The sequence below is a fragment of the Chaetura pelagica genome, unplaced genomic scaffold, assembly GCF_000747805.2.
Source record: "Chaetura pelagica isolate M959 unplaced genomic scaffold, ChaPel_1.0 scaffold166, whole genome shotgun sequence".
Taxonomy (NCBI): domain Eukaryota; kingdom Metazoa; phylum Chordata; class Aves; order Apodiformes; family Apodidae; genus Chaetura; species Chaetura pelagica.
The window spans coordinates 1333356-1356462 of NW_009953758.1; the positions used below are offsets into that span (position 1 = coordinate 1333356).

The following is a 23107-nucleotide window of genomic DNA, read 5'->3' on the forward strand; positions in this document are numbered from 1 at the left end:
GAAGGCAAATTAACCTGAACTGTTGTGACTCCAAAGAAGAGATGTTTCAGTATTACTGAATTTTCTCATGCTATAAAAGTACTTTGATTGTGTCATTCTGACATAATTTTTCACATTATTCTGAATCCTACCATTTATGAGAGAATTCTGCCTTTCTTCAGGAAGCAAGGATGGGTAGAGAAAGAGAGACCTGAATAACTTTGTTCCAAAGAGAAGAAAAAAAACAGTATGCATGGTGGAGAGGGTCTGAAGGGAGGAAATGCGTTGATCAATTTTTATTTCAGATACAGTAATTGGAAAGACTGAAGATTCACGTTGCAATAATTATCTCTCAAAGCCTCTTTCTTTGAGTGACAATGAAGTAATTTGGGATCAACATGTTCTAGATAAAGGGGTAACAAAGAGAGCAAAGGAATAGCAAGAAATGTTTTCTGGATTGTGAAATACTCAGCTCAAGCCTACACTTAAAATATGTCAATATAACAGTTTCAAGAACTACAACTCCTCCCATTTATACTACTGGCAAGAGAATACTGTAAGCTTCTGAAAACTTCAGGGATAATAAATATATATTCAGGGATAATAAATATATATAAAACATTAAAGGAAACAGTTGTTTCAGAGGTCTATGGTTGGATGATTACTACAAATAGATATCCCTGCATGTAACGGCTGGCGTCCCTTATGTGGCATATGTGACTGAACCCAAAGCATACTTACTCTTTATACAAGTCTGCAAGAATAACCATAAAGTGATGATTCTGCCTGAGAGGCTTGTCTCCAGTGTTGCTAGAGGTCCATACTATGCAAAATTACTGTTTTGTTTTGATTTTGTTTAAGCTAAAAGCTAACAGTAACAGAAGGAATCTTCAGCCTGCTAGCAGTGTTAGACCAGTAGCAGACCGAGGGTTCCCAATATCACAGCCTTGATGCTGGTTCACTCGACTTCTACTGTGTGCAAGCTGTATGTAGCAAATGTTTATTGATTTATAGCTCTCTGCATGACAAGTATGAAACACAAGATACTTCCGCATGAACTCCATAAAAGCAGGAACAGGATGTACTTGAGAAGGAAGAAGAAATCATCAGCTGCCATACAATCTCAGACCAGCATTGCTCCATTAGGTATGGGAGTCAAGAAATCAAGGCTGGCTGTTGATGACAGTCATCAAAGGACCTGCACATAAAGGAAGGAGCTTCAATATTAAAAAACATGCTAATCTGCCTCAAATAGGCAATCACTCTGCTATTTCCATGAATTGTGAAGCAAGTAAAATTTGAGAGATATTAATAAACCTGTTTCATGGATCTCACTACTATCTGATAAGTTTTATTTTACTATCTCTTTAATGTTATTAAATAAAGTAAACTTTTATCTTATTTGCAGTGTTTTCATCATTATTATAAATGCAGTGATTGGAAGAGACTACTCTTATCTTCATGTAACTATAGCATGGGCAAAATCTTCAGCTGAACCATTTCTCCACCTATATGCCAAAAAAAGATCTGATTTTTCAGATTTGCAATAGCTGGTCTATCTACATACAACACTGACATCCCCTGTCTGAAAATAAACTTGAAATTGCCTTTCATGAACCATCATTGGGATCTCCAGACAGTCTAGATTGTGACATAACTGTTTCCCAGCTCTAAACTACAAAGAATATTAAGTCTGTGCCTTGTTCTCCCAGACCGCACCAGCCCTCATGTTAACTTCACTGTACCAGAATTTCATAACATTTCTAGGACTTGAATTAGTACATTTTAGGTTTAATTAGAGCTCCATAAATTTTCAATAGTCCTACTACGACACTGCCTCAGCCAGTGATTGTTGGTTTCCCCTGCATTCTGGGCAGAAGGTAAAGGACAAAACAACCATTGGTTCTGTATACAGTTTTTACAAGCCAAACCATATTCCATCAGGGGTTTATCAAATCAAAAAATAGACTTCCCACTTGCCAAAATATGACCTTAAGAGGACAAACCAAGTAAGATCTCCAACAACAATATCTATTAATTTGTATTTGAGAGGAAGGTAGAAGAGAGGGCAGAGAAAAATAGCACTCCATGTGAAAAACAGTTCTTCAGTAGTTCTCTCCAGAGAAACTAGTAGATACATGGGGAAGAAAAAGATGCAAAAGCTATGTTGCTGTTGCCTTGAAATCAGTAAGTAGCTATGAAAAATAGCACCTCTATTTTTATGTTGAAAAATAAATCAGGAAAATAAAATCCAATCTGTTATTTTTCTTTCCTTCCTTGCTAAGTGTCAATGGCCTTGCAGCAATGCTTCCCAGAAAGTTAGAGGAGTCCTTTTCTGAAGAAGCCATGCAACATTCTGGTCTGGTACATTAACTCAATTTAAAGATACTTTTCTGTTCACAATCTGAATTATTGTCTCATCTTGTATGAATTCTTTACTGACAGAGTTATACAATAAAATACAAAGTACTCCTATCAGCAAATTATCTGGAGAGCTGCTACTGATAATCTTGCCAATTTAATATTTATTTATATTTAGAGAATTATAATTTAGCTGTTTTGAAATTAGATTCATATGTGAGGACATTTTAATAAATTCTGCTATGGAAAGAGTATTTAACATGGCACAGGTCTATGTTTGTTTCTTTTGCTCCCACTGACCCAGCAGACTACTCATTAAGATCCACTCAAAAGTAGAGTAAAAGTGAGCTTGAGGTTTTCTTCAAATGAAAGAAAAAATTTGGCCACACATGAAGTTGCTTCTCCTAGTCCTGTTACAGCATTTCATCTTTTGGAATTAAACACACAATCTTTTACTTGTTATATAGCACTATAGAGTCTTCTTTGAACCATAAAGATATGAAAAACATAAGAGGAAGGGAAAAAAACTGGAGGACATTATACAAAAGCAAAATAGTTATAAACTTGAGCAGACCTGGGACAATGAATTAATACTGTGGCCCATTAGACATCTCTGGAACAATATAAAATACAAAACAAAGCACAAAATTCCTGCCAAAACATATGCTAAGAAAGCCAGTTCTCCAAAAACAGCACTAAGACTCAGCAGCACAAATATTTTATGCTTTATGTTCAACAGTCCAATGGACTTGACCTGCAGCTAACTGCAAAGCACTCAAGTGATATCCCATTTCAAGTTCAGGAATTCTATGCTTCCGGTTTGTGCTTGATGAGAACAGGTAGAACAGGAATGTTCATTGCCTCTACCGATCCATTCTTTTTCCTAGACAGACTACTTCTCTGGTGCTAGTGCCTCCACCTTTCGCTTTAGAAAAATAATGTTGTCCAGCTTTTCTGTTGGCAACTAACAGTAACAATAGCAGGCTGACTGCTTACTCAAATCTAAAAGTTTTCCAAACATTTACAATCATTGGTGATTAGGAAGTACCCATACACTATAACAACACATGCTCAGTGGAAAATAACAAAAGCAATAAAAAGATGAAAACTATTTTCGTTTATATGCAAAACTTTACCATGAGAGTCAGAGCTGCAGTCTGGTGGCAAAAATAATAGCAGGGAAAAAAGGTTGCAAAATGCAATAAATAAAAAATGCCCACAATCTTCACACTTAGCTAGAGTGGGTCTACATCTTTGCTTCCAAGAATTACCAGCTAAACTCAGTCACATTCACATAATACTATTGAAGCAGGATACTGACTTCACCGCCTGATTGCAGATAGTTTTGTATTATTTCAATAAAATGTATTTCTTCCTCATTCACATACTTTCTGCATGTATTCATACTAATAGTCCTTTTTGGCAAAACCCTCCAGAAAAATTAACTCTAATAGTTCTTCTGCAGCTACAGCTGCACAACTGGGTGGCAAATCAAAATGGGCTTTTCATAGCAAAACTTAAGTCTTCAAAAAAAAAGAAAGGAAAATAAAAGATTACAGGTTCCGCACTGCTTCTGGGGTAAAATGTATATTTGTGATAAATGCGTGAAATCCCCTAAAACCCACATCCATTGAAACTTCATATTTAGGCTGATCTGGTTTCCAAATCATATAGACAGCACGGTTAAGTACAATCATTAAACATGCACAACCATGGAGAAACGCTGGGAGATTTAAGAGAAATAAAAACATGATCGCTTAGTTTGTAATCTTCTTTTGTCTTAGTCTTCTCCCTATAGCTGCATTAAATTGCCTGTTGAGAACAATAACATATTTGTGATTTTATAGGTAGAATGATTTGTATTATGTAAAGATTTTGCTAACAGAGTAAAGATGTATTCACACTGAGCTGGATTACATGCTGTTAATAATTTTCTGGATGCTCTAGGGGACTCATAATTCTGAAGGACTACAGATTAGCATTTGAATATATGCTTTGTAATACATACTAAAGCAGACTTCTTAAACTTATTTTTTTGCCATTTTTCTAGAACCACACCAACCAGAAATCAAATCATTAAAAGCGTTTTGGAGGAAAGAGTATGTCACAGTCAAGTTTTAATCCTCCACTCCCACATGGTTTTAAGAGTCCATAAAATATCTGTCTTTTCCTGAATCTTACACCATTTCAATAGTTCTCATTTGAATGCAAGACTACCTAGAATATGTGATCTGGCTTGGAGTACTATTCTGTGTACATTGAATAAAACAGGTAACTCAGCAAGCAAAATAGCATTTGTTGTTCTGAATAAGTCTCAAGCTGCATAGAAAGCTGATTTTGCTGTGAGTTAGTTTCTCCCTCAGAAAGTAATCTTAAAATGCAGTTTTTGCTATTATGTAAAAATTTCAGCCTAGACCAGAATCCCATACTTCAGTTTTCACAAAGCACTGAACTCGTTTGCCCACCATTTGCTAAATGTTTAAATCTTTGTAAACTGTATGTCTTTTCATAATTTTTGAATACTTAGTGCTTCAGAACAGTCTTAAAGTACATGACTCTCTAATAAACATTATATTCTCAAATACATCTGGGAAGCATAATATGGTGTTTCTTATTTAATAAATTATTTTTCTTAGCATTATAAGGTTCACCTAGTAAGTACAGATTCACTGGACAAAACATACTTTTCATGACCTTTGGTCCTCAGTTATAATTAGTTGTCTGGTCTCAGTTGATTACATTGTAAATAAAGACTGATAAACCCACATTGGCTACATGTATTTATTACAACACAACTGCCAACTGTCTAACTGCTCTAATAAAAAACTATTTTCTAAGGTTTATGTTTTATTACATGTATGTCTCTCTTATTGGTTAGCATTTTGGAGTTGTGGAAAAGGTTATGAATTTAGAAACTGACTGCATTCATATCATATTTAAAACTTAATGCTATTTTATTAAAGACATATGGGCCTCCAAAGTACACATATTAAATGTCATGTAAGAAAAGTAGCAGTTTAAATCATGGTCAAATTCATTTTTGACGTGACTCCTGAGGCTTCCCAAGATCTGAACTATTTCTTTGTAAATCTGGCAGTTTAACCACACTCATAAATCACTTTCAAAGCATATTATTTCTTAATTTTACTGCATTAGAGAGCATTTGAACTACACAGTGAACTGTTTGTAACCGTTATGTGAACAAAGTTGTACCTTTAGTCTTATAAAGTCAGAAGAAAAAGTCTGAATTTCCCAATCCTGAATTTGCGTCTTATTTCAACCCAAATGATACATATCCTAGCAAAACTTGCCAAAGTAAGATATGTAGGACAGTTTGCTGTATTAAAGTAACAGAAAACTTCATCATCTTCTGCTTCAAGCTCATAAATTAGAAACACAAAGCCAATTTTAATTTAATCAAGCAAATATCCCACATGTTCTTCTACAGGAAAGAATGCCTAGGGTTTTCAAGCCCCACCAAGGTTGTAAGAGAAATTAATAATATTTGGGACAATGTGCATGCATTTACTAGGCACCTTGATATAATAACGTTTGATACATTAGAGCTGAAGGATACCTTAAATACACTTACAAATTAAATGCACGTAACATAAGGACAGATTCTCTGCCTGCTAAAGTCACAAGAAACTCTAGCTCCAAAATAGACCTTTCACAGAACAGGATTCAAAGCAATGCCATTTTTGAAACACGATTGAAATTTTCTTTAGCTATCAGAGAAGTTCCTAATGGCAGAGTTAATTACAATTTGCATGTTTTCTTATGAACATTTACTCCTTGGATGCTGTGAATAACAAAATACAAATTAGAACAACTGACTGCAGAACCTTTATGCTTTCACCAAGTCCTTCAAAAAGAACAAAAGAACACCTGTCCTCAGTCACAAATGTTTTTGAAGTTTTTATCCACACAAGGAAGTCCTAATTTTCCCCTGAAACAAGGACGTGTAACCAGTCATCAAATCTCAAAAGTTTCAGGTTGGATTCTTTGTCTGCAAGATGGGCAAAATGCAATTCAATCAAGGTTTTCAAGTAAGCTAAAACATTGGTTTTTAAACTGGACAGAAAAAAAAAAAAAAATAGGGAAGGGGGGGGGGAGGGGAAGGAAATTTAAAGTTAAAAGAAATCACATAAAGTAAACTAAAAAATTGGTTTTTAAAAGGGAAAAAAAAAAAAAAAAAATAGGGAAGGGGGGGGAGAGGGGAAGGAAATTTAAAGTTAAAAGAAATCACAACATGTGATTTTGGTGGAAAATTTCTTAAGAGATTCAAAGGGTGATTGGATAAGGATAAGTTTGTGCATGCCTTTTGCCTAGATCAATAAAGATTCCAGGTGTGCAAACTGACTGTATAAAGACTATTCCACTGCCCCTGAAGTCAATTGCAAATCTTTTGCTTAGGCTAAGGTATAATTAGTACTGTGTCCTGCAACCAGGCACAGAATTCAATAAAATTATCCTCCCTGTATTTTAGCACCATGAGGTTAGCACAGCTTCAACTAACATTCAGGAACTGGAACCAGAAACTGTAAGTTCAATAGGATTTTAAGGGAGCAGATGAAACTGCACTGCATCATTTTTCTTTGACAAAGGTTGCAGTTCTAGATACTCATTAGGCAAAAAAGTACAGAATTTCTTACAAAATATCCCTTTGGCTTATACAGTGGAGAGAAGGGGAGAAATTTTTCAGAAAACAAATTATTCTTTTTCCTGAAACAACTCATAAGCCAGCTACTAATTGGTCATGTCCTTCACCATTAATGAAGAGAAAATGACTGTTATGCTTGAACTTTTAGAAGTTTACCTCACCACTACCAGTCCTATGTGCCTCTTGGACCACACTGGCTGACATATGTGAAGAGAAGGATTATTATTATAACACTGGTGTTCTAGACCTGTCAGTGTTTTGCAGGTCATGGTCTCTCTTTTAGCACAACGCAAAAGGCAGGATTCAGTTGCTTAAACATAAGCTCCTATTGACATTTTAGTCACCCTACAGAATCTGGGTCCAGCCTTCCATGGTGGCTCCAGAAAAGCTCCCATCTCCTGGAGATACTTATCTGTCATCCTTACAGGAAAGACCTGCTGTATACTTTAAGATATCTGAAATGGCACTAAACTGATATTGTTAAGCATTTGTGTTGTTTTCAAAGTGATTGGAAATATTAGCAAAGACCAGGTGCATTCATTTTGCTTCCCCTTCTTTTCCTGTTCTCTCATTCCATCTATCTAATTTGATTATGACAACACTAAAAACTATCTAGCATGTATTATGTAATAATAATAATAATAACAATAAAGATAATAAAATTATTATGTAATAATAATTACCAGCATTATTACATAATAATTGTATTATTATCATGTAATATTAATAATGTGCTTGTACCACACTTCATATGACGAAGACATGGTCCTTTATACTCCAATACAGTTAAGGTCTTCACACCTGAACTTGTAAAGATTGCTGTAGACTGTTCTTTTTTACCACAATCTTACTGATGTTAAAGGAAACATATGCAAGACAAAATCTACTTTTGTAGAATCAGGGACTACAGAGTAAAAATGTCATTGCGCAACTAAGACCATTTTGCTAATAGCAAGCAAAACCAAAGAATACTAGGGGAATAACATCTAGCAAAGAACAGGTTGAAAGCACTCTATTTCTTCTTTGGTTTTTTACTTCTTAGGTCTTGATACAGAAACTTCAGCTACCAATAAGTTGTCAGCTACATAGGATTATAGAATGGTTAAGGTTAGAAGGGACCTTAAAGATCATCAAGTTCCAACCTCCCTGCTATGAGCAGGGACACCTCCCACTAGACCAGGCTGCACAAGCCTCATCCAACATGGCCTTAAACACTCCAAGGAGGGGGCTTCCATAACCTCCCTGGGTAACCTATTCCAGAATCTTGCTACCCTCACAGTGAAGAATTTCTTCACTGCGGGAAGATTTAAGTAATTTAGATCCTAGGATTTACCAACAAGAGAAGAGACCGACTACTGAAAAACTTAAGACTACACTGAGATCTAATGACAACAAGAATAAACTCCATAATGTGACTTGCAACATTCAGTTTATGGATATTAAGATGAATGTGGATGTTCAATTAAACAAATCTTATTATAAAGAACTCCATAAACTTACAGCTTATTTTTCCTACTTCAAAATATCAGCTACCTAAAACTATGTGGCAACATAAGTTGATGTAAAATAACAAGTCATAATAGTGTGAGCATGATAAAAAATATATATATTTAAAAGTTCACACAATGTTGTTTTGTATGCAATAATCACCTTTCCAAAAAGCATGTAGTATAACCCCTGCCAGGGAGGATGCCAATGAACTTGGTTAATGTAAAATACAACTGGTTACATCATCATCTTCCTGAAAGCATGTTGACCGTTATTGCAAGATAGGCTACTGAGAAGATCACAAAAATAAAGAATTTCTGTCTTCATTTGCAGTGGCCCTTGTTTACCTCTAACAGCTGGTTACCGTTTGATGGGTCAGTGAAATGATGAAGCCAAGTCTTAACTCAGCATACATATGCACTGCAGAGCTTGCTGTGAACACTATGCAACATCCAATCATAGTCAAAACAAGCAACAAATATTAACTTGGCCATTACAGTTCTTTCCAATTTTTCAACTACAAGCTTCACATTTACAAAATGACAAGTAGATCCTTTGGTAGTGGTAGTTTGCCACTGATTCTTCTCTCTCAGAATTCTTGCTGTGACAAGCAGCTTTCAGGAAAAAAAAAAAAAGTAAATAATTATAATTGGACCTTTGCTTCATGGCTTGAATTAACATATATTCTAACAAGCACCCTTAAGACTACTACTATTTCAATGGGAACAACTCAATGTGATTGAGAGTACCTGAGACATATAGTGCCTCAAAGTTCAGATTTAAAAAAATCACGTATAGGAACAAAAGAACAGATTTAAGCTGGCCCAGAGTTTTGTCACTACCCTACTATACATTTTTTTTTTTTCTTTAAAAAACGCAACATATGAACAACCCTTAAGCCTAACAGTGGTATCATTTGATAATGAGACCCATGGCATTAATTTTTCTGAAAAGAGGAAAAAGGGATAAGTTCAGTCAGATCATCTTGTACAGCAGCACTGTTTCCATTTCCAAAAGAAAAAAAAACAAACTTATAGGATAAAATTCTAGCCATATTGATCCATTGGGAATTTAAACCAATGATGATTCTTGCCCTAAGGTCTGATTTCACAGTATTACATTCTGCTGAATGGCATTTTGTTAAGTAGACTGCATAGGCTGATCACAAGACAAAAGCCAGACCATATGCTTGCAGCATCTGATAATTGAAGTTTCCATAGTTCTGAACCCAGAAATGGAAAAACAAATAAGTAAATAAATAAAAAACAACAGCAGTAATAAACAAGTTGTCATGCTAGCTTCTTCAGTTAAATGGATGTGCTAATGACATACAGTGCCTATTGCATTCATCAGAGAACCTCTGAGTGTTTTACAAATATTAAGTCAGTCTTACAAAGGGATCAATTTGCTCACTGCTACTGAAAGACAGACACCTTTCAGGTGCAAAGTAGCAGCTGGTTAACTAGCACACTGCAACACTACATAACAGTTTAGGGCAGAAGGTGGAGAAGAATGCCTTAGTAAATTGAGACTGCAGAGAATTCCATAGAGGCAGAATGTAATTACCTGAATTGGAATCGGGCCAGGCTCCAGAAGTAACACCCCTTCCTATGTGAAAAGTGCATTGGGATCATTAATGACTAAAAGGAGACTGGCTTCATGACAACCGTATACTTTTTTAAAGGAGTAGTTCTAGGAAAGAGACATCACCTTCTGCACTCTGTCTGTAATTTCAACAGCAACCAGATATTAAAATGTAGTCTATGTAATACCGTCCCAAAAAACTAAATATATATCCATTTTGCATGAATTGTCAGAAGAAGTGTGCTTCCCTCTACCGAACATACACGACCCACATGTGTCTATTCTTCTTGACAACTAGAACCGCAGCAGGTTACACAAAGGCAATACATTCCTTTGGTATTTCAGCAGCTGCATATCTGCAGCTTAGTCTCCACTATTTAAACTCATTGCTTTTCTCTCATTTACTGGTTGAGGTTCTTGCCTCTGACATGTAAACTGTCATATGTGAAGACACAAAATACAGCAAAAAAAACCCCTCCAATCAACTCCTTTGAGGTGTCTTAGCTTGCAGATCCAAGTATTGCACAAAAGCTTCTCCCTTTCCAAGCTCTTTGTAGCTCAGACTCTCATCTTCAACTTTCCTATTGTAACTGTCTTTGCTGCTTCTTTGGATCCTGAGCATTCCCTTCCCTCTGTTGCCTGCTTTTTCCCAAGCCTGCCTTTCAGTTTGTTTTAACACAGCTGCCCTTGCAGGCACTTTGAAGGCAAGTCTTTATCAACTGGCCTTAGTAGACTGCTCTAGATCCTGTTATTAATTCCACCTTTTCCAGGAGCAAGAGCTTCCTCACGTAATGCACAAATTCATAGCCAGATCAAATATATTGTTAGGTTTCTTCACTAAGGCAACATGCTATGTAGCAAGCACAACAATCATTTGGTATTTATCATATGCTAAGATATTTACTGCAAAATAACTTGAACCAAAGAATGGAGTCTATGGCCCTCCTTCATACGCACATTTAATTTGACACATAATCAAAGGAAATGTAAGAGAAGCTACCACATATTGCTAATTACTGAATTATTTCATCTAAAGACTATATATTAGGCATGACTCAAACTACAGCAGCACTGCTTCTTGACTTGTATCCTTATATACTGTAACTTTATGTTTGCAGGTTTACATATAATTCTACAGTCTCTCAAAAGTTTTCTATAGAACTTCATTAGCCATTTGATGAACAACCAGCTTTCTGCTCATTAGTCTAGTATATAACATTTCAGTCAGACCCTTAAGCCTCTTATCACTTGCACAGCTATAATAATTAGATTTCTTAAAACCTCACGTCACTAATTTACTCTGCAAACAACATGAGATGTAATAGCAGATTTTATCTCTCAACACTAAATAAAGATACATTTTGGGAATTGATTTTTTGTTCCTACAATATTTTTTTTTTCAATTATTCTTTATTATTAATTTTGATGAGTCATTAGGGGATTATGAGCCAATGATGCTATGGACTCTTGCTTACAACAAACTTTCCGAAGAGCAAAACTGATACTTCAGTGTGCCAAACAGTAGCATGTAGCTACAATGACTTTCAAGTCAGTATTATTTATTTAATCGCAGTCTAGGATGGAGTCTTACATTCATGATGTAATTCTGATTGAGTATGTGAAACCTTGAGATCTGAACAATAAGGAACACTGTTATATAGAAGCCCTCTCAAAGAGGTATCTTAGAGCTAGCAGTTCATTGACACAATGTTTCTTTACGCTTTAAAAGCCCTGTGGTCTACATCTACTCAAATGCTGTGAACTCAGAAGCCAAGATGTCTACAAAACTGTGCTGGTAAAAGTAAAAAAAAATATATATATAACAATGCAGATATTCTCCAAAGGTTTGTCACCTTTTATTTAATTTTAAAAACTAGCCCCATTTACTTGATATGGGGGGGGGTGGGGAGAAAGTCCATGAGATGCATTACCAAAAAGTACTAGCCTAAATTCTTGGAAGCAGATAGAATATATTTATTTTACAAAAAATATCATTCTTGTTAAACAGTTAAGGACAAAAATCACTAAAAATGACTCCTTACACCTCATTTAGTTTTAATAGGACTTGAAAAAGCAAGTATCAGCATTGGTCCCTGTGATAACGAGCTTTTCCTGTGAGCTTAAACTCAAGAATACTAACAACGATCTGAAAGCATACAAAGCAGATTTTATTTCTTAAGCTCTTTTACTCTTCCTACCATAATAAAATAATCGCCTTCCACCCTCCAGACAGCAGGGTGAACAAGAATCACATACACTCATTACATGAAACACAGATATTAAAGTTGCCTTTCTTCTTAAGTGTCTTCATCTTAGCTCCTTAAAAAACAAATGCTATGTCAGGTGTTATAACTATAACTTGTTATGAAAACAATGCATCAGATGGGGAAAAAATTCAAAGCACCTGCATTGCCATCTTTTGTTACATAGAGTTTACTTTATGCCCAACGGACAAGACGCTCTTGGTGAAGCTGCAAGAAAGCAGAATAACTCCACATAATATTAATTCAGTTACTGGGAAGTATTCCCATGGATATCCACTGATGATTTGGTCCTATAAGGTGCAAGACTGTTACGTGTGACCAAACGCACACTGTCAGCTTTTGCGACTATAAATACAACTCATTAAAATGTTAACCTTAAAAATGCAGTAAGCTAAAAAACAGCTGTTCAGCAGAGAGTTTTCAAAACACTGGGATATCATAATTTCACTTTGTTTATATCACATGCAACATAAAAATATGGAGTCTTAAAATGTATTCTCAAATCACATTCTGCTTTGCTTCTCTAAGTTTAAGAAATGAAACCGTTGGAAGTACATTCATATACGTATAAATGAAAAAGGGTACAGTTTTAAATAATTATGTCAACTGTACTCTCTGTAGAGCCAAGGATGAATAATTTCAAACCTGGGATACAATTAAGCAATTTTGACTGTTGTATTCTTGAGCTGTCTTTCTGATGTGAAGTGCTGTCATGCCCAGAAACACACTTCACACTGAACAGGCATCTTCCACTTTGATCTGCACTTATGCCAGTGAAATAAGGTCATGGTCTGGTCATTAAACAAGTCTTTCTCATCTGGCTCAATGCCTCTTATCCAGTGAGGCTTACCCAATCTCTATTAAAATCAGGCATGATACACTGTTCAATTTTTTGACAAAAGAAAACATAAACACCATAAAATAATTAAGTTTAGCTCACATAGTGAGATGGAACACTGCATTGTAACATTAAACTGTTTTCTAATAAATGACTGCATCTTTCCATAAGACAGTCATATCAAAAACAGATGCATTTTACACAAAGGATTAAATGAAGCAAAGCACAAGAAAGTGCAATGTTGTGTTAACAAAAATGAAAAAACAGGGGAAAATGAAAGTAAAAAGATTTATACAAAATAAAATATTTATGACTTAGTGATGACTGGTGATTGCTAGATACTTTTGCATTTGAGTAAACATAAGCTAGTCAGATGGAAATTTCTTCCTTTTATTCTCATTTTGTCTATTTTTTCTTGGTGGAGTATTTTGCTCTCCCAAGTATTTCATGTCAAGTCTAAACTGAAAACAACTCCCCACATCACAGACACTTTAGATCATCAGTCTGCTTTTTATGCTGAATGAACCATACTATTTCCTGTTTATTATAATGGGAAAAAAAAAAAACAAAAAAAACCAAACACCTAACTTGGGATTTTTTGGGTTGTTTGGGGGTTTTTATGTGTTTTTGTTTTCTGAAAAAGTGAGTCTGATAGGCTTCATGTTGTCACTATATCTGGCAGAAAAACATTTCCATGTGGCATCTACCAACTCGATTCCTGCCAAACACAGGATGACACAGTGGCTACTACTTTAGAGGGAAGGAAAAAACCAAAACATTCTTAGGAAGTTCATTATGAGCAGGATCTTAAATCACTAAGTCAACTTCTTAAGGAGGTTTTTGGATGATCAGTACTAAATCTGTTGCAATCTTTCTCTTAGTCTGCATCAAGGAGTATTCTCTTCTAGCTAGTTTCAGAAAGCCTACATTACCACTAGCTCTCTGTTAAATTTGGCTGAAGCTGGTCTAAAATCTCAACAGCTGTATGGGAGAGGACCTGATGAAGAGACAGAGAGCACAAGATTCAGGGAATGTGAAGGCTAAAGAATAAAAAAATCATTACATATCAATATATAAGATATTATACAATTTGAAAGTATAGTTACTGTGCACATCATCTCCATGATAGAGGAATGCTGCTTGCTATGGTCTTTGTGTATAGCTCAAAGTAAGTAAACACATAGGTATCTGCATCTGAAAACATATATGCAGAGAAGATTCTGAGAATGTTCTGAGACAGTTTCCATGTAAATATACCATAAAATGGTCCCATTTATTATTTATTTTAAATAAGACACTTCTGTAATATGTACATAATATGTATGATGAGGATAACTATGCATCACCTTAAGAAACATTAATTCATGCCATGAAAAGCATATACCAAACCGTTTATAAAGAGGAAAAAAACCTCTCCAACATGGCAATAAAAAGAGTAAATTTGAGCTTTCTGCAAATTTGCTGAAATATATGTATATTTTATCATAAGACTTAGAGAGTAAATAAGTCAAAACTATACAAAAGGTTCGATTACAGATATAAAAGATACAGATGTTATCCCTGGATTTGTGAAGTAATTTAACTTTATCTATTGACTTGAAATGAGGTTTTATCAAGAAAAAGGAACTTAAATTTAAGCAACAGATACCTTTTTCTTCTCTTACACTACTAAGTTGGTTATATTTCAAACATGTGATTCTGAAATGAAAAATCTCATTGCTAACAATTTAAAAATAAAGAAACAAAACATTTCACCAGGCCCAAAATCTGATTAGATAAGAATTATAAAAGAAGATGACATATGATATATGTATGCTCTGTATAACACATTTCAGCTGGCCAGGTTCAGCAAAGATTACTTGCTGTGAAAAAGGTATCCGCAACAGCTTAAAAACAAATTATTTCTTTTGTTACATATAAGAAGTTGAAATAACTAAAGGCAGTGGTAAACAATATATCAAAGCTATGCTTCTATCAGAATTGTTAACATTTTAGCAGTTAGAAACAAATCAGTTTGAATTAATTTGTTATGCACTGCAATTGTTCTTGCGATAACGCATTTATCCAGCAACACTGTTACACTACCAAACTGCATTTCCATAACTCCTACACTATTATTCAGCATTATTGGAAATCCACAATAAATTATTGATGGTATACTTTAGAGAACAAAACAGCAAACAGAATGCAAGTAGATTGAAAACTTGAGTTTTAAGCAAGATCTGCAGCACTAAAAAAATTCTGAAGCTCCGATTGCTGTTATCATGTAATGATAAACAATGGAAAAAGAAGGTAGAGTGGAGAATTCACATTCATATCAGCAGTATGCAGTATGCCCAGAGTGGATGCAAGTTGTATCAAAAGCTCAGAAACTTTCTCTCTGATGTTGTCAATGCTTACTAGCAGGACACCATATTAAGTACTATCATACAAAATTAGAATCAGCTGGTCCACTAAAAACCTATAAATTCCATAGGTGTGAGCTCGGCAATAGACATTCATGTTTTGCATAGAAAGCAGGAGACACCTTGTTTGAAAAACAGCATTCGTTCACAAAAGCATATCACACAGTGGTTAAATATCTCTAGAAATTATAAAAGTATTCATTTAAGGTCAATGACACATATTAGTTACTTTGTTATATGAAACAGAGGTTGGAAACCAGAAATTTGATAAGATAACCACAGTTGATTAACCAGATGTAATGGTAAAGTTCAATACTAAAACACTAAAAAATCATGAAGCCTTTTGTCTCTCACCTGAGCACACTTACCAGTCCTATCCTTTGAAAGCCTTTTTTTGTTACTTAGCAAAGGATACAACCAAGATTTCGGAGTTATTTTTAAATAGTGTTAACACTTTTTTCCATTTACTCTCCTACCTTTGCATCCTTGGGCTTAACCACTTTCATGAAGGCACCTCTGACCAAGGCTTCCTCTCTCTCCCTCCTTGTTACTTTCCGAGTATCGAGAAATTTCAGGTTTGTTAATTTGTGCAGGACAAAATATCTGACAGATAGCAAAAAGCACACAGTTAAAATCCACTAATTAACAAAGACATGCAGACTAAGATACTAAAAAATAACAACAAATAAATAGCAACAGCCTTCGTTTTGTCCCTCTGTTCACTTTTTTTTATGCATCGTAGCTTATGTAAAAAGTTAGTATACTAACTTTACTCTTAAATAAAGTTTATTATAAGCTGCCCATAGCAATTTAATACTGTGTGGATCATACATTTAGGAAAATCATTGCCATGGGCATATATGTTCTCAGTAGGTATTAGTGTAGTGTAAGGTATACTCTGAAATAGAATAAATGGGAAATTCTTTTGAATTATTACAAAGATTTCATCCTAAATTTCAGGGGAAAGCCCATAAAAGAAAACAGTAAACTGCCAGCTATGTTATCCAAAAGAATTCTCAGAAAACATGCATTTGCCATCACATCTTCAGATTTTTATTTTATTTTTCTAAAAACACAATGACCAGCAACACTAAAGACACATGAACTGCAAATCAGGAAGGAGTCTAATTTGTCTTCTACCACACATCCTAAAACATCATCCTATGTCTTGAAAGGAGTGTGTCAGTGTCAAAACCTTTAACATTAAAAAAATAATAATAAAAAAAAAAAAATCAAGAGAAAGCAAGGAGATTTATTCCTGATTTCTGCTTTCCAGGACTACATTGTGAAACAGGTGTCATTTGGAAGGAGAATTCCACTTTGGTCCTGCTAGACAGAAAAGGTGTCCTTATGGCATATGGATCACAGCTGAGAGTTAATTACAGAAGTGCACAGTCAGATACTATCTTTATGAAAAATATTTTAAGAATTCAAAGTTCTTGCTAGGATCGATCAATACTATATTTTATTTATCCTTTTTATTCAAAATATTGTGGCTTTGTAGCCTCAAAAAATAGCCTCGTTGGCTCCTTGCTTGCAGAAGGGGGGAACATGGCAGATCAGAAACAAAACAAGGCACATAACCATGGCAAATAAAAATATCTAACCACCTCAAATACATGATATTTACATTTAGTCAACCAAACATGAAGCAGATGTTACAAGGTGAGAAAAGTGCCAGACTTTTCCTGGTAGGGAGTAGAAAGGTGATTGATAATGTTTCTCATGCCTAGCTGCTTTACATAGGACTCCAGTCAGTCAAGCAGGCTCCTGATCATACCAATCCCTTCTAGCCCAGGGAGGAAGAAATCGAAGTAGCAGAAAACTCTGCAAAACAACACATTGTGAAAAAAAAAAAAAAAAAAGGTAGGATTTACCTTGAAATAGCGTTCTCAAGACCAGATAAACATGTGAAGAAGACTGTAAGACTCCCCTTTGACACAACCAAGCAAAACTTAATGCTGCAAATAAACCTGTCATGTACACCTTTCCTCTGAGGCAACAGCTTCGCAAATTGTTAACAAGTGAACTGAAAATGCTCAGTACTGAAATGCTCAGATAATTTAGATGTGAATCCTCAATCTATGACTTACAGTGATATTAGAAGAGTCACTTCACAAAACAGAACATGTCCTAAGATTATTTATTAAGCAACAGCTACAGATTGAGACTGACACATTCTCAGACTCCTCCCAGCTTTCGTGCCTGCCCTTCCAGTCCTTCCTGGCATTTTGCTGACCCTTGTCTTTCACTGGAGGAGCAGCTATCCATCTTGCATTATTGGCAGAAAAGCTCTGTTGACAACAGATTCTTTCAAATGAAGAAATGTACAAAAGGAAACAATATGTCAAGAGTGAAGCTAAAAATGAGTAAAGACACCCACTAAGCGTAGGGTGAGAAAAGATGAATATTCAAGTGAAGAAAACATTGATATTAGAAAAATCAGCAACTGCTTAATGATGGAATGAAATATGCCACTGAAAAGCTAGCTGCAGCAAAAATGACAACAGACTAATACAGCACTGTCATCTCTGCTGACTTTGGATCACAGCCTTAATGTCAGTCTCAATCATTTCAAAAGAGCTTAAAATTATAATAACATTCCTTGAGATAAATGTAATTTTGTATTTTTAAACTATCTTGACTACACTTCAAAAAACATAATTAGCACCAGCACTTGCCAATTTCAAAACCAAAAAAGCCCTACCCATGTAAACTAAACAGAAAAATACACCACCAGTCACAGGTTTCGGGTTTTTTTTTATTATTAAAAAAAATTTAAAAAAACCAACCAAAAAACAACTTGTATCCCTTAAAGAGTGTAAATAATGAAAAGTAAGTACCGTAAAGGTTATCCCATCAGTAGAACAAAGGTATATCAGTGATTTCTTCTTATAAAAGTTAATTCAAAATATAATGCCATTTATTCATGTTCCTTTTACTAAATGTGGGATAAAAAGGATCTATATTATATTCAAATAAGAAAATACTTCTTTTTTAAAAGGCTTCAGAAAAACATCAGGCTTCCTGGATATATTTTAGCTAAAAATATGAAGATGCAGCTTCAATCTAAATATAACACAAGTTTGCCATAAAAAAATACAGGAAAGGATTACCAAAGCTCTGGAATGAATACTTTACAGTATCAATTCAACCCTTGTAAATTTAATCCAGGGTTATTTGTTGCACAAAATCCCTTTACTGTGATGTATGACTTAGTTACTAAGGTTATCACAGCAGTATCCTAAAGTTGCGTAGTACATAAAACATTTCAGTTAACAATGCAGGGAGGTTAACTCCCACAGATAACCTACTATCAGAGGGTTAGACCAGATGACATGCCTCTGTCAGCTTTCAGGAGCTATTGATGGTTCAATCAGTTTGTTTTGAAGGTAAAGTACAACAATAGGGCACTAAACTTATTCAAACTGTCAACAGGGACTATCTGGAATGTTGCTTGCAGGTAAGTAATTTTGGGTGTTTTAAGACTATTATCAAACACAAATGGCTGCAGAAAAAGACAGCTACTAATAACACAGAATGCAGCCATCATAAAATACTTTATGGCAGGTACTAGGATCCATAAATTGTGTGACACATTGCACCACTTTTAGGCTTGGAAAATCTGTGATCTCTGTAATGAAGAAAGTTCCATCTAAATTTCACATTATAAATTTAGAAAGGATTATTTAGATTAGATGTTGGGGTCTCCCCGCCTGCCCACCCCTCTCTTTTTTTTTTTTTTTTTTAATAATTTTGAAACAGCACTGCTCCGTGGAGTCTGAGACAGCTGTTTCTGGGTTTTAATGTCTTTGCAGTGGTGTGATAAAAGCTTATTATTTTTAGTGGTGAAGATAAAGGTGAGCTCCAGAGGGGGGAAAAAAAAAGCAACAAAAAAAACAGAGACACCAGGAAGGTGTTAAGAGATCCATTTATCACTACCTGTAAACCGATCTTCTAATTCATGATGGATTAAGAAAATGAACTATGTAAGTAAAGTTACGTTTTCTTTTGTCCAAAATCATCTCCTCACTTTGATTACTAGAGCACCGAGAGTCCCGTGAAAATAAGCTAATAACAGATCACTATCACATATACAGGAAGACCCAGAGATGGAAAAGACCAGTGAATATCACATTTCACATTATTTTAGTCTTAGTTAAGTGAAAATGACAACAAAGATTAACAATTCATTTACCAATTTTGTAAGTGTTGATTGCGATTAGTACTATTTTAACAGTTTTTACACAGACCTGTCAAGATATTGGAAAAGAGGAACAGGTTTGAGGAGGCATTTGCAAAGGAAGACACTTAGTTTGGGATTCAGCTGCTATTGACATTGGCAGAAGCTCACTGGGGCAAAGCTTTCCTTTGAAGAAATATGCTGGAGTTCAGAAAGGGACAGAACAAAGACTGCTTTGAAATCAACTATTGCTATTTATTAAACAATATGATTCTAGCTTTTATATAAAAGAAATTATTGTCTGTGATACTGACTCACTATACACTGAATCACAGACTTGTCTTACATCTGCCTTACAAACACAGAAACTAAGACCTATCAGTTACCCTATACATATATTCTGTATTTCTAGTTGTCTGTGGGGCAACAGTCATTATTTAAAACATAGTCTTTGAGCTATTCCCTTCCCCTGTCAGAATCAGTGATGGTTCACACCATCTTAGGAGAGTTTCACAGGTGAAGCAAAAGGGTTCAAAGAGAATGTGTAGATGCTTCTTACAGGACAACATGATAAAATGGAACAAATCTGTTTTAAACATACGCAAGAAATATGTCAGTCCTGGTGCACAACACATGGCTGTAAACAACCTTTACGTTTTCTAAATAAATAACATGAAGTTGACAAAGGCACATCAGCATTCAAATGGGGAGGGAGGAACAAAAAATCAGAAGGATTGAGCAAATATATTTATGGCACTGAACTACATTATCTCCTGTCATTGTTTCTTCCTCACCATAAAAAGTTTAACCCCCTCCCCCACCAAAGAGCATATAGCTGCAGTACTTCCATCTGAAACAAAACTTCCTCAATGAGGAGTTAAGGACGCCAGGTCATACACTTAAACCATCTTCCAGAAGAGATGGCATAATGTTGGCATGAGTTACATTACATGGCCATAGTCTCTGTGCAAATTTGGCACTGTCTGGTGATGACCATGTAATTCTGAGGGGCTCTCAAGTTACTCAGAAATCCAGAACTCTTCCTAATACTTCAACATCCTCTGCTCCACTTAATGTAGCAAAAAACTCTGAATTAGAAAAATATCTCCCTACACATATAACAATAATTATAGTTACATCTTGACTCACTGTTTTTAATATGGACAAACTGGGTATTACAGACTTCAATTCATTTGGCTGAACATAAACATACTAGCTCTTGTTCATAACCACATATAGTGGCTAATTGCAGATGGATGTTGTGTGGCTATTTGATGTCTATCAAATACAGGGCTTTTTTCTTCCAGGTACTGTAGAAATAACAAGGACTCATGCAAACAGTGAAGTTGCACAGATTCCTAGATCATACAACTGTAAGAAAATACCCTCATCATCTCATTAAGCACATAAAAAACATATACAGAAGTACCACAAACTGCAATTCCTCCTGCTAAGAGAGTCTCAACAGCAAGTTTGCTGATACCAAGTATATTAGTATATTATTTTAATTATTACGCAAAGACTTCAAGTATCCTATTGCTTCTTGAATATATATTTATGTATTACCATCCAAATTCAATAAAAAGATTAATTAAAATAGATGAGTAGGTTCTGTCTCAAATTTAAAAACAAACAACTAAAGAAAAAACAAACCACAAAAAAACCCCAAACCCAGCAAACCAAACACCAAAAAAAAACAAACAACCTACATCAACCAAAAGAAACCCAAAATACTAACTAAAACCCAGAACCACAATAAGAGAAAACAAAACTGTAAGAAAACTGAAAATGCTGAAGAGAAGATCCAGCATTTCACAGAATCAAACCTGCAGGATGGGAATTGCTAATTTAGCTTGAAAAGTTAATCCATACAAAACACATGCACTAGAAACCCAAAATACTAACTAAAACCCAGAACCACAATAAGAGAAAACAAAACTGTAAGAAAACTGAAAATGCTGAAGAGAAGATCCAGCATTTCACAGAATCAAACCTGCAGGATGGGAATTGCTAATTTAGCTTGAAAAGTTAATCCATACAAAACACATGCACTTCCTTTCTTGCTGTTTTATTGTTAGAAGACTTCATAAGGTTATCACCATTTGTGCCCTCTCCTCCCCAAAGATAGCATATCTCATTTATGTACTTTTAAGCTAATTTAAAATAAACTCAGGCATTTGTTTCCACTTGCCCTTGTTTCCATGTCAACAGCATTTAATGAATGTATCATTCTAGGAAATGTCAATAAGGAGCAAAGAAGAGTGAACAAGCACTGAAAACTTCACACATAGCATACATCCTTCACAACCATATTGCTTTAATGAGAATAGGTGAGGTCACCTGCAGCATTCACAAATGCTTTGTAATACATTCTGACCCAGAAGATTTTTCACAGTTCAGTAACACCACGTTTGAAGTTTTCACTGCAAACAATACACCCACAGGACAGACCAAGTGTGGGTACAAGAGAAGCAACCAGCAATTACTGTGTTGACTTCTGTTACTTTGATCTCCAGGTCATGACCTTTGCTTTCACGCAATCTTCAAAGCAGAGATTGCAGGATGGGTTATTTTAGAGGACACACTGTTTTGCAAGCTATTTTTCTCTGTTTCTAGCTTCCTGTTTGAGCCAAAAGCTTTTAAAACTTTCCTATTACCATCATATTTTAGTTATTCTGCTTTTCCTTACACTCACCCCCAGGACATCCCTTTACAAAATATTATCTCCCAAATATGGAAAGCTTAAAAATAAGATAAAAAGTAAGAACATAGAATACTTTTTAATTTTACAGAAATAAACTGAAGACATTTTACAATGATGGAAAAAAAGATGAGTTTTTTAAATTAACCAAAAAAGTTTTCTTATAAAATAACTCCAGAAGGGAACTTTCCAATTTCTTTTTCTTTTCAAGAAAAAATTCCAGTAACAGACACAGAAAGGTTTTCATCAATTTGTTCTGTTACACATCTGAAAGGTAAGGAGGAATAACATTTCCAAAAAAATATCCAAGTCAAATGTTACTAAGTTTCTTAGAAAAAAAAATAATTACTTTGAGAAAAAGTCACAGCAATGGTTTTGTATAAAACCTATTCTTAACAAAAAACTATGGGAAAACTTTAGTACTGAAATGGTATACCAATGGAATAGCCGAGGAACTAGATTTTAACTTCTTGATATATAATTATAGTTTTATCCATTTGCCAAGTAATTATGATAAAACCTAATTATTTTAAAACATGTAAACTTTGTGTCCTGTTACTAATGCAACATTAAATCACTGGACCTTGAGTTTTTAAAAACTTCATTTTCCCCATTATTTTTAAGGTTGAGACTTTGGGGGT

General features: G+C 34.9%; 1 protein-coding gene across 1 annotated transcript in view; it reads right to left on the reverse strand.

Moving 5' to 3' along the window:
- Positions 1–23107, reverse strand: part of LOC104391492 (chromosome unknown open reading frame, human C10orf11) — a 640329-nt gene that overhangs the window by 241843 nt on the left and 375379 nt on the right. The window contains exon 5 of the mRNA XM_010000806.1: positions 16059–16185. Within this exon, the coding sequence (XP_009999108.1) occupies positions 16059–16185 (127 nt within the window). The remainder of the gene's footprint in view (positions 1–16058; positions 16186–23107) is intronic.